This window comes from Cupressus sempervirens, chromosome 8, assembly GCF_028749045.1.
Source record: "Cupressus sempervirens isolate cs-2001-9-10 chromosome 8, ASM2874904v1, whole genome shotgun sequence".
In the NCBI taxonomy this organism is placed as follows: Eukaryota; Viridiplantae; Streptophyta; class Pinopsida; order Cupressales; family Cupressaceae; genus Cupressus; species Cupressus sempervirens.
In genome coordinates, this window is record NC_143125.1 from 532455897 (window position 1) to 532474313 (window position 18417).

At 37.6% G+C, this 18417-nt stretch overlaps 1 protein-coding gene across 2 annotated transcripts in view; it reads left to right on the plus strand.

The window, feature by feature from the left end:
• The first annotated feature begins 2468 nt into the window (after nt 1-2468).
• LOC149543538 (uncharacterized) overlaps nt 2469-18417 on the plus strand; it is a 225968-nt gene continuing 210019 nt past the window's right edge. The window contains exons 1-2 of one of the 2 annotated variants that reach the window (XM_089798331.1): nt 2469-2572; nt 2697-2969. In XM_089798331.1, coding sequence (XP_089654457.1) covers nt 2801-2969 — 169 coding nt within the window. In that variant the 5' untranslated portion in view covers nt 2469-2572; nt 2697-2800. Of the gene's footprint in view, nt 2573-2656; nt 2970-18417 lie in introns of those variants that run through there. The other variant, XR_016355646.1, reaches the window with a different exon arrangement.

The window sequence follows — 18417 nt, forward strand, 5'->3', positions numbered from 1 at the left end:
AAAATGTTAGTACCAACATTTAACGTTAGTAAATCATTAAGAATCACCATGGTGTGGCATAAAAATTAATGCAACACCATATACAACTCTATACTTTTCAAGAATATTAGAATAACGATTATTGATTTACATCTTCACTAATTTGAATTATTTCAACATGCCATTGAATTCTTATTGCATTATCATATGCACAGTTATAAGATTTTCTAGCATAAAAACTTGGTTTCTTGTGAATGACCTTCAATTTTCTAGGTTTAGCCATATGCATGTCATTAAAATCAAAATTAGACTCCTTAATATGCAAATTTTAAACCAAATTCAAATGCGACATTACAAAAGTCAAATGTGATATTCTTTGAATCAAATGTGGCACAATTAACTTCAAATGACCCTATTTAGTGCATATACAATCTTATTTGGCTTGAATGCAATGTACATTGCTCTTGCCAACAACTTGTAGACAAAAACAAGAAAATGATGATCAATAACTTAAAATGCAATGCTATAGAAGTTAAATGCAATGATTGAAACATTAAATGTGATGCCATTTTAGGTAAATGTGATGCTATTTAGATTTTATATGATGCTCTTTAAGTCAAAGGTGTCTCTTCACTACAAACATGAGACCCTTCCAATCAAATGTGATGTTTTGCATTATGGTCATGATCAGTAAGGCAAAAGCTAGATAACACTAATTATTGAGTGAGACATTGTCCCTATGATGGGCGTCATTTTGTGTGTGTAATTTTGTGAACTAAAAACCTAAATAAGACATTAGAATGAACAATAAAATCTTTGAGATACAAAGACTAGCTAAAAAACTACTGAACAAGACATAATTGAGTGAGGGATGAATCAATTATTTCCACACAACTTTACAAAACTTATTCTCTATCCGTTAACACTTAAATAATTCCAATAAAACCTTAAGATTTGTTGATTTAGGACATTAAATGTCTACACTAAATGTGTGCATGAAATACACAAGAACATTGAAACAGAGAACATCAAATTTTATGCAAAAAATACATATTCAAAAAAACCACAGAGAAGCTTATTCTTATGAAATATAAAAACACTTGTTAAGGTGACACCTAAAAGTGATTTGATACAAGAGACTCACCGTAGATGACTCAGTGTTGGTACAATAAAGCTCACCATTGGTCAGGCTAACTACCCTTATCAAAATAGATATAACAAGATGCGAACTGATGGTATTGTATCTAAATATGCATGTAGAGTTTAACAATTATGCTTTGCCACCATGAATCATAAACACTGATACCACTATTATGACTTCACACACAAATTGCAACAATACATTGTGCCAAACACTTATCCACCTTGATCATTCATTGATAGACATCACTCACATTATGAATACATAATGTTCTTCTTAAATTCTAGTGAATCTGATCCTACATATATTGAATTCATACCTAATGTGTGATATCATTGATACACATATATTACAATTTTTTTTCTTTTCATGGCATTGATCCTAAATCTAGGACATACATAAGAGAGATTAATAACACACTACAATATAATGCACATATAGCTTGGACTTAAGATATTACAATTCACGTTGTATTTGCCGAAGCCATCTAAACACCATAACCAAGACCAACAAATAGAAACATGAAATAATCATTATCGTTGATATTATACTGTATTAGATATGTTGTAGCCGATACAATGATTCATCTTTGACATACCAAGAAACCTAAGACGTCTTCATTCTAAACCATCCTTATGCACATCCAAAACTTCATGTGCATTATCAACTACAAAGACAATGCATCCAAAATCGTCAAGCACCCTCTTATACCACAAGGTGTTGGTATGAATGTTTTAACCTCAATAACAACTAATGTCATCACTTCCTCAGACATTCTGACAAAAACATGAATTGAAAGAATCGTCAGCATCTTATTGCTCTTTATTCCTAAGGACCTCTTGATTTAGCTTCCAATTGCAATTATATTCATAGGTGGCAACTTAGAAAATGAGAATTGAGTGATGAATTGATGATCTAATGCTATTACGAGTGCAAATTTTAGCTATATAAACAAGAATAATGCTATGAATTCAACTATGCTAAGCATGATGTAATGTAAATTCTACATTATGATGCTAAAATGATAATTCTAAGCTAAACTACATTATTACTATGATGAAAATGGATGATTCATTCAAAGAATGCATCCTATTTATATGCTTTTTCAAGGTGTTGGGGGAGAGTTATAATTAACCATGATAAATGGATGATTCACTCAAAGAATGCATCCTATTTATATGATTTCTCAAGGTGTTAGGGGAGTTATAATTAACCATGATCAAGGTATAATTGGAGTTAGGAGTGATGATGTGTCCGTGATGAATGGTCAAGCTTGCCTTATAAGAATGGATGGTAAAGGGCGAAAGGGAAAAAAATCTTTACGTCCCTTAAATCTATGATGAAATTAAAAGGTAGTATGCCTATATCTACCTCCGTCCATCTTCTTTCCAATCTAATTTGCGCCTTTCAGTATGACTAAATTGATGTGAACCCCCAAATTATAGCTCACCGGTATTGGGCCGTCTACCCTATCTACGCCCACAGTATATAGTTGGTGCTTTTTTATTTTCTATTTTCACTTTCTCGTTTTATTTGAGCTTGCAGTTAATATTATCTTTTGGGCTGTTGCTGGTAGTTTCCTGCAACATGGAATGGCACTGCAGACTACAATAATTCGAGAACAATGGTAAATAGTTTATCAGCAGACGAGGCGATATTGAAAAATCAGCACCTCACGCAATGTTGGCTGTTGAACCTCTGGCCTTCAACAGCTACTGTACACGCAATTGCTTTCACAATCTCTTCTTGCTTTCCACCTCTCATAATTTTTTGCCTTCTAGGACTTCATTCAGCATTCACAGCAAATTGGTTTCTAATTCTTCCGTGAATAAACTACAGGCTTCTCACGGTAAGTGAAATTCACCTCCCTCCAATTTATTTTTATGAATATTAAAACTGCCTCGCATAGCTTGATATTTTTAAATAGAGGTTTTAAACTAGTTTTACTTCATACCCAAATGGTGTGGAGCATAAAATTTTGGTCATGCCATCTGAATTCATCCCAAATGCTGTTGGACTTCAAAACTATGGTCATGGTGTAAATTTGAAATATGAGTGACGATTCGCACGAGAGTATAGTGGGCATAGGGTGGAGTAGAGATTCAAATCACCGGCATTTATTGGTTTTATGATGGGATTGATATTGAAGATATACACATTGTAGAGGCCTGCATAGTTAGTTAAATAGTTAGAAAGAATATGCGAGGCTTAGAGAGAAATTCGAAACAGAGAGGTCTGTGATTTTTTACGTTTCGACAGGGATTTGAACCGAGGAACTTCATATTACCATGCTGGGCACACTCGGTGTGCGTATCAAGTTTCTCCATATTCTCCCTCAAGCCGCAATGCTGGGCTTGGGCTAACTCAGTACTGATACCATAAAAGATGTATAATTGTTCCAAGCATGGCTTACAAAAAGGAAATTCAAAAGTCAGTCAGTTTGCTGACAACTCTCAATGATGGGCACACGAAGACGTCAAAGCTCAATCAGCAGCATAGCACTCTCATTCTTTCGGATGAAAAGGAGGAGTAGAAATTTATGTTGAAAAACACTTTAACTCCTAAAGAATTTATATGATGGGTACAAAGAATTTTCCTTTGCAGGATATGGACTTTACTACATTTTCTGCTTCTACATATCAATACTCTACTTGTGTATACTTCGGAGCTGACCCGCTGCATTTTCTGCTTCTACATATCGATATCCTACTTGTGTATACTTCGGAGCTGACCCGCTGCATTTTCTGCTTCTACATATCGATACCCTACTTGTGTATACTTCGGAGCTGATCTGCAGTCCACCTACTCTCAGTAGCCAATCATGATATAGGCCTTCCTTCTTTCCCGATCAACATCCTCTTGACTGTATTTGCCATTTCCCTGAATCCCTATTAAATCAGGACGTTTCATTGCTCTCCCACAGACACTCATTCTCCGGATCAGATCGGAAGACCAGATGATTCCGGTCATTCCTTATAATACAAATCACCTTCTGCTCAATCAAATCCATCTGTTAATGCTTCATCCAAGTCTAATGTTATTGTTCTCTCAGAACTGGTTGAGAGTCTTAACCTGCTGAACCAAAACTGGGGCAGCTATAGATCTATGACTCCTGTCATGGTGGAGTTTTTGGTGAACTTGTGTAATGAATCCTTTTTGAAATATGATTTATTAATAAACAACAATAAAAAAACATAGAAATAAGATCTTAAAAATAAAGTTTAACCTAAAAATGTAAAGGAATAAAATTAAGATATAACATGATTAACATTTATTTCAGTTGATGAAGGGTCAAAAGGCCCGAAATGAAAAGTTTTGATTTCCTTGAACATGTGATATAAAAAGGGAGAAGCTAACTTCATCTAGAAGAGGAACAAAGGAGGGAGGAGAAAAGAGAAGTTGTGAATCAAGTAAGAATTAATGGAGGAGGAAAAAGAAATGTGAAGAAAATAAGGAAGTGACTCCTTCAAAAAGAAAATGTTGTAAAGGGTTGTGACTCTTTCAAAGTGTAGAAATGATGAAGGGTTGCAATTCTTCCAAAGAGTGACAGCGGTGAGAGGTTGTGACCATTGTAAAGGGTTCTATGATGAAGAGGTGTCTCTCTCTCCTACATTGGAAGATATAAATGGGAGAAGGTCTCATTGAGGACACCCAAGCGAGATCAATATGGGAAATACTGTATTATTCTCAAAGGAAGCAATGAAGATTGGTGACAAAATTCTTATGAAAGTGGGGATCCTTCAAGTAATAAAGTGTAAAGGGGATCTCATTCCAAGTATATATAAGGAGGACTTGTCAATCATTATCCTTAATCCATCAATCATTAGTCAATCAAGAAATCAAACAAACAATCAAACAACAAGATTAAGCAAATAATCATCAAATCTACATCAATCATCATCCATTTTGAGATCAAGGAAGCATACAATTCAGTAATCAAGCATCTTTATCAAATCAATATTCATAAAATCATCATCCACCAATATGTCAAACTAGCTAACAATATATTGTCGCCCTTGAGTCCTCTAATCATGATTACTTAATCATAAGTCACCAATACCTTGGATCATGAATCAAAAGAATTCATTTAATCAATCAATAATTCAAGGAAAAACAATCACCAAAAAAAGAAATCATATGTACAAAAGAGACAATCAAACAATCGGTAGAGGCAATCGTGAATATAGCATAATGACTTATTTTTAATCTCTTGATTGTTGTGGTGTGAAAGACTAGATATGCACATGCATTTTTACATACATACATACATACATATATATGTATGTATGTATGTATGTATTTATATAAGAGTATGTATATATCTATACTTTGTTATATGTGATTGATGATACTTGAATCTAAATGTCTATGCATTTATCATTATGAAATCTTGCAATGATTGATCATGTTGAGGGAAGGGAGTAAAAGGAGGGGGAATGGTGAAAGATTCGTCACTAGGTATGACACCTCATAAAGATGGTTAAGGACCATGAGGCTAGGGAGGTTAAGGTTTTTCTTTGGGCATACGGTTGATAGTTAGGTTAAGGGTACCCTATTCAAGCACCCCTATCATCCCCACATTGATTAATTGTTGAAGTGAACTAGAAGGGATCCTCAATCATAAGAGGTGAGAGGTTGATATGATGGAAGAGAACAATGTGAAGAGCATACGATTATATTGAGAGGGGGGAAGAATGAATCAGTATAATAACAACTTATGCAATTTAAAACTTTTATCCACACAAGTAACTTCAAATATACTATAATCAACAAATATGCACATGAACACAATAACACAATGTTTACGTGGAAACCCAATGCGGGAGAAAACCACGACAAATAATTTTACAATGATTTGTAGCCTCCAACCTACTAGAGGCTATAACCCCTATGTTTATGAGCATTGACTCACTGGAAGCTCGAACTCCCACACTTTGCAGGCACCAACCTACTAGAAGCACCGTCCCCCCTTCCTATCTTTGTGAGCACTGACCTACTGCACACAAACTTCTTTTCCACCTTGATATTGTTGCTCATTCAACTGATGTTGGATCTCCTTAGCGCATAATTCTTCTTCTTATATTTGTATGAATCCTTTATCTTTAGTACACACCCACTCCCTTCTCTCTTATTTTTCTTCTAAGTGAGCCTCTGAAAATTTATATAAATATTTCAACATATTCTTAATATCAATCTAAATATATGTACATTCCTCCTTTTCTCTTTTCTTCTTATTCTCTTTTTCTTCTTGGATAGAGGGTATTTTGAGTTAGAGGCTTGGTTAATGGAGGTTCTTGTCTTCTCTAGAATTCAGTATGTTCTAGTTTGGTCTTCGTTTGGCTCATATTGGACTTAGTTTGGGCGGTGTCATATACTTACTATTTATAGTGAGTTTGAGTTTGATAGTGATGGGCCCTCTCTATTTTTAGCAAAGCAGTCATATAGACAAAGGATGCAATGGTTGACTCCCTTGTTTAGATGACACATCAAAATAATGAGGTTAATATTTTAATGACCTTTACTGATAGTTGGTTATTGAAGATATATTATAAAGTTACAAATTGACTTCATAATAAAGTGGGGGCCATGTTGAGGGTAATGGGTAATTAATACTCATTGATTAAAAGTATGCTTTATTAATTGTAATGTCCCCATTTTAGCAGTTGACCAAGTGTGTGTGCGTTAGCCTTGTTCTACATGGTCCCGAGGGCTAACGAAGGGTTTAATGGGATCTTGGAGTGTTTTGGCCTAGTCATTTCCAGTTTGGGCCAAAACGAAGTTGATTTACTCAGTTTCAGGCATACTTACTATTTTTAGTAAGTCGGCAGGACACAGTGCAGGTCAATTTTGGTGATTGAATTCGATACTCCTTGGTGAGAGCTTTTCGATGAGCTATCACTCGCATTATTCGGAGTCCGATTGCTAACACATTTTAATGCCTGAAGTTTTATTAAAGTAACATCTAATTTAATTGTAAAATCTTAAAGTGTTACTTTAATATTTATTTTATGGTGATGTGTACCCAAGGGAGACATAAGGGGTATTTTAATATATGTTTTATATATTACACATCTTTTATCCCACATTGCCCATATGAGTTGAGCGGACCCTTGGAAATAGAATAAAAGGAAGCATTTGTGGCTTCATTAGGCAGGTTGAATATGAGAAGAAATTGGTGTGTGAGTTGCAGCTCCGTTCTTGGCATTTGAGGATGTCTATCCTCTCTTGTAACATTCTAGACGTTATTCCCTTGGGGTTTGGCCTTTGGAATTCTTTGTTATTGGCTTCATTATCAGGCAGTTTAGTTGCATTTCCGGCTACAGGCAGATTTGGTATTTTGCTCATATCTTCTTCACTACTTGTCCGACGCTTATGCCGCTTTGAGGGAATGGTATTATGAAGGTAGTGGATTGATTGAAGGACAAAGTAATGTAGCAGCAAGTTCGAAAGCATGGGCTGGAGTATTATGTCAATATTGCTGAAGTAATTAGTGAGTTGATAAATCTGCCATGTATTTGGTTTTATGAATTCTGAAAATAACATTTTATTAGCAGCAGTTCATTTCCACTTTGCATACTATTGTAGTTTCTTTCTTGTTTATGTTGTATGATACCAATTCCATGCACGAAACACAACAAACAAATAAACGTTTGATTTTCGGAGTTATAAGGGGTTTAAAACATTAAACGGAAAAATAAGAAGTTGAATGCAAACTGTTTGACATAATTCCTTTCAGCAATTTGGTTTAGTTTTTTTGAGACATCCAGGGGTGCCCATTACAGTGGTATTAGAGCTATAAGTCCTGCCATCCTGTGGAGGTCTTATAGGGAATTTGGAACAGCCGGATAGAGGGAAAAAGTGTTTGACGAAATGTCAAAACATTAAAATCAGAAATAAGTAAAAAACACAGGCTAAGCATTTATGTTTGAGCATGCGACAGGGGTCTTATAATTTCTGCGATACTGGAGCAAGACAATAGGATTTCAGACTTGCAAAGCAAACAGTCTAGTACATCCGTGCAGGTGGACATTGAATCCAACCATACAGACACAGAGGAGATATTCTTTGATCAGGACAATAATATGGGTGATCTAGATGACAGGAATACAGGATTAGGCGGAGGTGGAAATGCTGGTCCAGATCAGGGGGAGGTAATGTTCAGACAGTTACTGGATACATTAGAGCAGGGGCAGCGTATGCAGCAGGAGTAGAATAGGTGAATGGACATGATGTTGCAGCTCATGGCTAGACAGATGGGTGTCAATATTAATCCAGGTGATGCCAACAACAGAAACAATAACAACGAGGGAAACAATAACAACGGGGGAAACAATAACCATGGAGGCTTAGGCAACAACAATGGTCTTGAGAATAACATTAATGGTAATAATGGACACGGCAACAATGGGAATGAGGCTGATAACTTTAGACACGTTGCACGCCTAGCACGAACTGCGAGCTCGAGACCTCTTCTACCCACTTTCCCACCCAGAGATCCGGTTTAACCAGTAAACGAACTGCAGATTACCGAGTTACAGGATCAGTTCAGGAGGGACTGGGAGGCTAGTGGACCGGAGTTTCAGGCGGATATTTCCCTTAGAGATTATATGGACTTGAGGATGAGACACATGCCTAAAGCAGGAGGGAGAAATCAAAACTTTGAGCTGAGGAAGAAAGTTGGAAAACTTTCTTTACCTTATTATGATGCTTCAGGGAAGATGACTGCACGAGCTTGGGTGCAGAAGGTAGATACATACTTGCAGCTAAATCCTATGCCTGAGGAGGAGGCTATCAAGTATGTGGCTATGCACTTGGATGGCGTTGCACATGAATGATGGCATCATGGCATAGTGACTTTGGGGCATAATCAGATTACATCCTATGAGGAATTCACCGAAACATTGATTGAGAGATTTGACACTAAGGATCCCGAGTTACATTTCAAGGAGCTAGCACAGTTAAAACAGTCAAGTTCTGTGGATGCTTACATTGCCGATTTTTAGTGCTTGTCTGTACTTGTTACTGATATCTCTCCTAGGAGATTGGTGGTGTTATTTTGTGATGATCTTGCTGATCCATTACGAGGTTGGGTGAAGGGACATGATCCACTCACCTTAGCTGAAGCAACTAAAAAGGCACGAGATTTAGCCCCTTCGGTATACAAAGGAAAAAACCATTCAACAGATTCTTCCTACCGCAAGGACAAAGACAAAAAATCGTTTCAGAAAGAGTATAGCAGACCCAAAGAAGGATCAAAAGGACTAGACAATGAAACCTTGAATGAACTTCAAAAGAAGAAGCCGTGCTTCCATTGTAGAGAGCCTTGGGACTTATCTCATAAATGTTCTCTCAAGGCTAAGGCAAATCAAATGGAGTATTTTTCAGCAGAAGAGTTAGAGTCAGAAGGGGAGGATCAGCACTCCGATTCAGATGAGGGTAACACTATAGAGGAGAGCAACATTCCTAAGGATGATAGATCGTTGGCACGCTTGACAGGGGCCCAAAAGGCAATCACATTTAAGGTCAGGGGTACTATCCAGGGGCAGAAAGTGATATCTCTTATTGACACTGGGGCTACACATAACTTCATAGATGCACAGTTGGTAGCCAGGAGAGGGTTACAGACAGAGGAGCATGATGGGTTTAGAGTCATGGTGGCTAATGGTGATAAGTTATTATGCACTCGGAAGATATCTAATCTTCGCATCAGGTTTGGAGATGTCTACGAGTTGGAGGATGAGTTCTATGTTGTGGACATGGGAGATTATGATGTCATCTTCGGCATGACATGGATGGCTTAACTAGTTGAGTTCACACTCAATCTAGCGAAATTGGATATGAGATTCCAGCATGAGGGCAGAACTGTGGTACTTAGAGGACTTTCAGATGGAGGTTGCAGAGTAGTGTCCTTGAGGAGAATGCAGAGACTTTTTCGTCATGATGACATAGAGTGGGCGGCAAAGTGCTACATTATGCCAACTTCACTAGAGCCACAAGAAAAGAGTCATCCACCAGATATCCGGAAGATACTTGATAGACACGCTAAAGTATTTAGCGATATTCCTCATGGGGTTCCTCCTGACAGAGGGATGGAACATGTTATTGAGCTCGAGGAGGGAGCCAAACCAGTTATGATTACTCCCTATCGTCATCCTAAGAAACACAAGGATGAGATAGAGAAGCCGATTAAGGATTTGTTGGAGATAGGGCATATCAGGCCCAGTAAGAGCCCCTTTGCTTCAGCAGTAGTATTGGTAAAGAAGAAGGATGGGACGTTGCGCATGTGCATTGATTACAGGGCACTGAATAAGAAAACAATTAAAAACAGGTATCCCATTCCTAGGATTGATGAGCTGATTGATGAGTTGCACGGGGCATGCTTCTTCACCAAAATTGATTTGTGATCCGAATACCATCAGATCAGGATGAGAGCAAAGGACATTGAGAAAATAGCCTTCCGATGTCACTATGGCCACTTTGAGTTCATGGTTATGCCATTTGGTCTAACCAATGCACCTGCTACATTTCAAAGTTGTATGAACCAGGTATTCAGGAAGTAGTTGAGGAGATTTGTCTTGATCTTCTTTGATGACATCTTGGTCTTCAGTAAGACCTGGGAGGAGCACTTACATCATCTGGAGGAGGTGTTATCTATTCTGGAGAGAGAGTCATTGTATGCCAAGGAATCTAAATGTGAGTTTGGCATGACTGAGCTCCTTTACCTTGGGCATATCATTAGTGCAGATGGCGTTCGGGTTAATCCTGAAAAGATTAGAGCTATTGTAGAGTGGCCTACTCCCACAAACCTTACACAGCTTAAGGGATTTTTTGGTTTATGTGGTTTTTATAGGAGGTTTGTTAAGGGATTCTCACAGATTGCTACACCCTTGACAGATCTTACCAGGAAAGGAGCCTTCGTGTGGACAGGGGCAGCACAGAGGTGTTTTGAGCATTTCAAGCAGGTAATGTCTTCATGTCCAGTTCTAGCTCTACCGGATTTCACGAAGCCTTTTGAGCTTCATTGTGATGCATCAGGTGATGGGATTGGAGCAGTATTGATGCAGGAGAAGCATCCCATTGCATTCGAGAGTAGGAAGCTCCGGGGAGTTGAGAAAAGTTATTCTGTCTATGACCGGGAGATGTTGGCCATAATGCATGCATTGGCCAAATTTCGATCATATTTGGTAGGTGGACGTTTTGTGATCAAGACTGATCACAACAGTATTAAATACTTCATAAGCCAGCGTGATCTTAATGACCGGCAACAAAAATGGGTGACTAAATTGCAGGCTTATGACTTTGACATAGAGTTTGTCAAAGGTAAGAAAAATGTGGTGGCTGATGCCTTATCTCGAAGACCTCACTTATGTGCTCTGGCAGAGATTTCAGGAGATTGGAGAGATTGGATTATAGCAGAGTATGTCGGAGATGCTTGGGCTTCTGGATTGATTTCAGGTACCATACAGGATGATCGCTATGAGGTGATAGATGGATTGATCAGAGTTCAGGACAGGGTTTATTTGATTCCGTCATCACATTTGAGAGAGGCGATACTGAAGGCATTTCATGATGCACCCACAGTTGGACATCCGGGGGTCTTCAAGACCTACAGGCAAATCCGAGAGCGGTTTTCATGGAAAGGGCTCAAGGATGATGTTCAAAGGTATGTCAGGGAGTGTGTGGTTTGTCAACAAAATAAGGGAGAGCACACATTTCCTGCAGGTTTATTATAGCCCTTGCCCATTCTTGATAGGAAATGGGAAAGTATTTTGATGGACTTCATCACTGGTTTACCACGAGTGCAGGGAAGGGATTGCATCTATGTGGTGGTGGACCGCTTGACGAAGTTTGCTCATTTCTTTGCTATTCCGTCCACTTCCACATCAGCACAGGTGGCAAATCTTTTCTTTAGAGAGATATTCAGGTTACATGGGCTGCCCAGATTCATTGTCAGTGACCGGGATAGTAGGTTTATGAGTGTTTTTTGGCAAGAGTTGTTTAGTTTGTGTGGTACAGATCTTACACCTAGCACTAGTTATCATCCGCAAACAGATGGGCAAACAGAGATTGTGAATAAATGGGCGGAAGGATATTTGAGGAACTATGTAACTACACAACAAAAGGCTTGGATCAGATGGTTGCATATGGGAGAGTATTGTTATAACACCACTTATCATATGTCCATCAAGATGACTCCTTTCATGGCACTCTATGGTTATGAAGCACCTAGCTTCATGGATTTAGTTTTGGGGGACAGTAGAGTGCCCAAAGCCAAAAACTTATTGCAGGATAGTCAGGACATCTTGAAAGTGCTCAAAAAGAATATACAACAAGCCTAGAATCAACAGAAATTGTATGCTGATCAGCACCGAATAGAGCATAGCTTCGAGGTAGGGGATATGGTTTACTTGAGGCTACAACCATATAGATAGTCATCGCTCAAGAAGAGCGGAGCTGAAAAGTTGAAACCTAGATTTTATGGTCCCTACAAGGTGATTCGCAAAGTGGGCAAAGTCGCCTATGAGCTTGAGCTTCCAGAGGGCAATCGAGTGCACAATGTGTTTTATGTGTCTAGGCTTAAGAAAGCCATTGGTTAGAGTGTAGTGCCTTCTGCAGATTTACCCCCTTTGGATGAGGAGGGGAAGCTTGTGTTAGTACCCGAGGCTATTCTGGACACCAGAGAGAGGAAGCTTAGAAACAGTATAGTGAAAGAGTATTTGGTTAGATGGAAAGACCTGCCGGAGGAAGATTCTACATGGGAGAGTGAGCAGGTTATTCAGCAGACTGGACTGAGATTGCTTGAGGACAAGCAATTTCAAGGGGGGCGGACTGTAATGTCCCCATTTTAGCAGTTGACCAAGTGTGTGTGCGTTAGCCTTGTTCTACATGGTCCCGAGGGCTAACGAAGGGTTTAATGGGACCCTGCAATGTTTTGGCCTAGTCATTTCCAGTTTGGGCCAAAACGAAGTTGATTTACTTAGTTTTAGGCATACTTACTATTTTTAGTAAGTCGGCAGGACACAGTGCAGGTCAATTTTGGTGATTGAATTCGATACTCCTCGGTGAGAGCTTTTCGATGAGCTATCATTCGCATTATTCGGAGTCCGATTGCTAACACATTTTAATGCCTGAAGTTTTATTAAAGTAACGTCTAATTTAATTGTAAAATATTAAAGTGTTACTTTAATATTTATTTTATGGTGATGTGTACCCAAGGGAGACATAAGGGGTATTTTAATATATGTTTTATATATTACACATCTTTTATCCTACATTGCCCATATGAGTTGAGCGGACCCTTGGAAATAGAATAAAAGGAAGCATTTGTGGCTTCATTAGGCAGGTTGAATATAAGAAGAAATTGGTGTGTGAGTTGCAGCTCCGTTCTTGGCATTTGAAGACGTCTATCCTCTCTTGTAACATTCTAGATGTCATTCCCTTGGGGTTTGGCCTTTGAAATTCTTTGTTATTGGCTTCATTATCAGGCAGTTTAGTTGCATTTTCGGCTACAGGCAGATTTGGTATTTTGCTCATATCTTCTTCACTACTTGTCCGATGCTTATGCCGCTTTGAGGGAATGGTATTATGAAGGTAGTGGACTGATTGAAGGACAAAGTATTGTAGCAGCAAGTTCGAAAGCATGGGCTGGAGTATTATGTCAATACTGCTGAAGTAATTAGTGAGTTGATAAATCTGCCATGTATTTGGTTTTATGAATTCTGAAAATAACATTTTATTAGCAGCAGTTCATTTCCACTTTGCATACTATTGTAGTTTCTTTCTTGTTTATGTTGTATGATACCAATTCCATGCACGAAACACAACAAACAAATAAACGTTTGATTTTCGGAGTTATAAGGGGTTTAAAACATTAAACGGAGAAATAAGAAGTTGAATGCAAACTGTTTGACATAATTCCTTTCAGCAATTTGGTTTAGTTTTTTTGGGACATCCAGGGGTGCCCATTACATTAATAATGTATTATAAAGTCAACTTATTATTAAAACAACAAATATCAAAATCACCAACAAGCCTTGTTAATGAAGATTCATGATGAAATTTTATAAAAGAGCCTTGGAGAGAAATCAACAGGTATTCTTGTGCACTTGATTTGGATAAATTGTGAAGGGTTGAGAGCCAAAGGTTTTCAGATGTTTTATTTGATGGAATTATGAATTCTATCTAGATAATGCACTTTAACTTGTGAAACTATCTAACAAATTGTGTTTGTGATGGTCTTATTCTTCTACAGTTATTGTGCCAGAAATTTGGACCAATTTGAGAGAAGAGTTTCAGCGTTTTAATTCAGAGAAGTACTTATAAGTTAGCGGCTGGTGGTTTGGTGAAGATTGCAGTATTAGACTGAAGCTGTGTTTGGTAATTGATTTACTAGGCGCCGTAGTTCTTGTGCAACAATATTGATCTTTCTAGGGGGCTGTAATATTGTTTCGAGTGCTTGTGAATGTTTGTTAAGGGCTCGTATTTGCATCTGAGGGTATCAGCTCTATAATTTCAGCATCAATGCCAAGGATTAATCATTTCCAGCAAATTGCCGTTACATTCCAGGGTTCTCATTGTATATCAACATCTTTTATTTTGGCACATTGTACTTGGCTTGGTATTTGATAATAAGGAGATATTTGGTTGCATAATAATAACTAGTGTAATTCCAGTACTGGGGTACGTTAGGATGGGGGGATGGTGCGATGAGTTTCTAGGATAGGGGAAAATGGGCCTCATTTTTGGGACGACATGGGGATAGGCAAGGGATGGCGGTAAGTGGTGGACGAGACAAGGAGGGGCATTGTATAGTATACATATAGAACCTAAAATGCTAGTTATGAAAAGATGTTTTAGTGGAACATACCAAAGTAAAATTCTCGAATATAGAAAAATTACAACATGAACTAGAACCATTGAACATTCAACATAGTAACATATTACATATCCAATAGTAACATTCGAAAATTAAAAGTTCAAATAGAAATTCAAGTACCCATCCTAGTGGCGGCATGGTTGTGGAATGGCGGAGGTAGGGGTACTCAAGAACCTGGTGCTGGGACGTCTCGGGGACGGGTACTTTGAGGTTTGGGAGGGGGGTGCGAGTCCCTATGTTACATTGAATTAATATCTGCTTGATGAAATGCCTTTTCTGTAGCCATTCATTTTCAGTTTACAATAAATCAATAATATGTATGCCAAGTGTTTGTGAAAATGTTCCTTGGATGTAGGTGCACATTTTACATGTTGAAATCATATGTATGCTACTATGCACTCAAAAAGACAAAAAGATTGTAGTTGCATTTTAGTTCTTTGCTCAGATATCTTAGCAATTACTCATAGGCTTTCAAAGTTCACTTGATACCATTCCAAGCAAGCAAAAACAATTTGAAAATAGAAGCCAGCAAGATAGAGGTTGCAAGCAACGTGTTTGACAAAATGTCAAACATCTAAGAATTAAAACAATGCAGTTTTTCTAGAGTTAGAATCACAAGGGTTCTTGTAGTGGTATCATGCAAAGTGTTTGACAAAATGTCAAACATCCAAAATTGAAAACATAATCAGATTTGACGTAATATCCTGCTTTGGGATACTCCACACATTATCAATTGGCAACCGATGACTCGAGTTGATTAGATGGCCAGGGGTTACTTATCTCTTGATTCTAGGCTTAGATGGCAACTTTGATCTTTCCTTGTGTCTGCATTCCCTATCTTTGATAATATTCTCCCAACCTTCTTCAAAGGTGATCTATCCTCCTGCATTCACTTAGAACACAAGGTATGTAGACATAATCTTCTCAACATTCTGGTATCAATAAAATAAACATTTTTTGCTAGCATAATCCATTATCAAAATACACATATTTGTCAATATGCTTAATAAACATATTTCTAAATTAACTTCTCATGTCTGAAGCAGCAAAATCTAGTTAAGTAGTAAAAAACACTTAAATGAAAGGTTCATGGACAAATGTTGTAGTATTGGCTATGCTTTTTTCTAGCCACCTTACGAAGTGTTGCTATTGATTGGTATACAAAGGTTGAATCAAACTCTTGAAATATGTGGGAAAAATTAGAGGCATTTGAAGAAGTTTTAAAGGGACTTTGAGATGACAATGAAATTGTAGCATAAAGCTATAATATGGCACACAATAAACACAAAAAAAGAGTTAATAGTTGTAGGTTCAAAGAATTATTTGTAAAAATAGAAGAGAAACTTGCTATGTGTGTTTAATTGATGAAGGCCTTGTTCTTTTATTAAGAAAAGAAGAAAGTTCTACCGCCCTTGCACTAGTGATAGTGAAATAGTAATAGTGCAAGCATTAAGGAGGGACATGATTTGAATGATGCAGGAATTGAAGGTACAAAAAAAAAAGCTAAGAGTCAAAGACAATGGTGTACTGATTGGAACTAGTAGGGTCACACCAAAGCACTGCAACAAAGAAGCCTAAAAATGACATGAATGCATCTCTAGTTGGCTATTGGAATCAAAGAGGGTAGGTTTAGAGTCATATTTAATTAAAATTTAAAGGCCATCCCATTATATAGCATTGACAATGTGATGAATGGGGGACCTTTGGCAAGAGATTGCCATAGAAATTATAACACAATGGGGATGCCATATGTTTGAACCAAAAGGCTTGATTCAACATAATTAATGTAGAGAGACATAGGTGGTGTATGTAATGTCCCCATTTTTAACTACAATTGGCTTGGCCAGTTCACAATCGTAGCCTTTGTGAGCTAACAGTGGGATTTGAGGGTCTCGGTGGTGGGGTTATAGGCATTCCATCAGCCTATGGTGTATTTTGGGCTCTATTTGAGGGACTTACTATATATAGTATGATAACGGTTGGTTCCAATGAGCTTAGTTGAGTTAAAGGAGTTAAGTGATGCTCTCAGTGTTTATTTTGGGCTTTTGGCTTGGGCTCCAAGAATTTTGGAGGGAGTGTCTATTTATAGTAAATCACCCAGTCAGATTCTTTCATTATCTTTCTTCACCTGGATCACTTTGGTGTTGTTAGATTTCGATTCTGATGCTTCTTTAGTTTTTTTCGCAAGAGGGGTGAATTATTATTATTAATCTAAATACGAAGGTTGCTATTTTTGTTGGTTTTGTATGTTGGTCACCTTAGTATCATAGCTCGTTGGAATCGGGACGAAAAATTTTAAATCGTGGGCACAAGAAACAATGGCCTTGTATGTCAGAATATTATGTTATGGTGGAAAAGGTCATTTTTGGAGCCAAAAGCAATTAATAAATTATATTATAATGATACTATAATATTTAATGTTGTGTGGAGGAAGCTTCTTAAGTGGAGTTCATTTGGGAAACTTGTGCCATTTGAAGATTATAAAAATGAGTCTATTCGATGAGAAAAACATCCTGATCATTTGATTATCTGATTTTGCTTTGTTGTCTTTGTGACGTTTTCTTGAAGTTTTGATTTTTTGTGCCCTTGCTGAGGTATAAGGATTTGAATCTGAGTTATGCATTTAATCCATAGCTGAGGTATTGTGGATTAAATTCTGAGAATTATTATTGTCTTCCTCTACTATGATTACTGTTTTTTGGAAGGCGATAGTACTGCAAATTAGCATCCATTCTACACAGGGGCATTGGATTTTATTTGTTAATGATATACAGCTGGGCAGCGATTTAAATCTGTATATAGTGTGTGATTGGGCATCCATTAACCTAATCAAACCTCTACAATTTGGACATCATTAAAGGCATTTGTTTACTACGAATACCTCACGTTGTTGGTGTGGGTTTGCATTACGGTTGTGGCCTTATCCTGGCAGCTGCGACCTGCATTATTGGAGTTTGGCATTACCTTGTAAGGCCGCATCTATCATATGCATAGCAGTGTTTGGCATTGGGCTGGAAGAGTACGCTGTTGTATGTGGTCTTCATCAATTTATATGTTGCAACTTGATCCATTTAGGAGTTATTCATAGGTTCTCTAATTATAATTGAAGTTTAATTGAGAGTTGTTAGAATTATTTATTTGGTCTTCATCAAGAGCTGCCTCATAGATATTTTGGTTTCATGCCACCAATTGTTTGCATTAATGTCTACTAGCTGTATTTGCACTTTTCACGTGTAGAAATCATATGGATGCATTTGAAAAGGTTAAGAAGGATTGCATTGTAATTTAGTTCTTTTCCTAGACTTCTTGGTAAACTTTTGCAAGCATTCTAATATCATTTGAAACCATTCCAAACAAGTAAACACAATCTGAAAACAAAATACAGCGAGAGAGAGCCTGCATGCAAAGTGTTTGAAGAAAT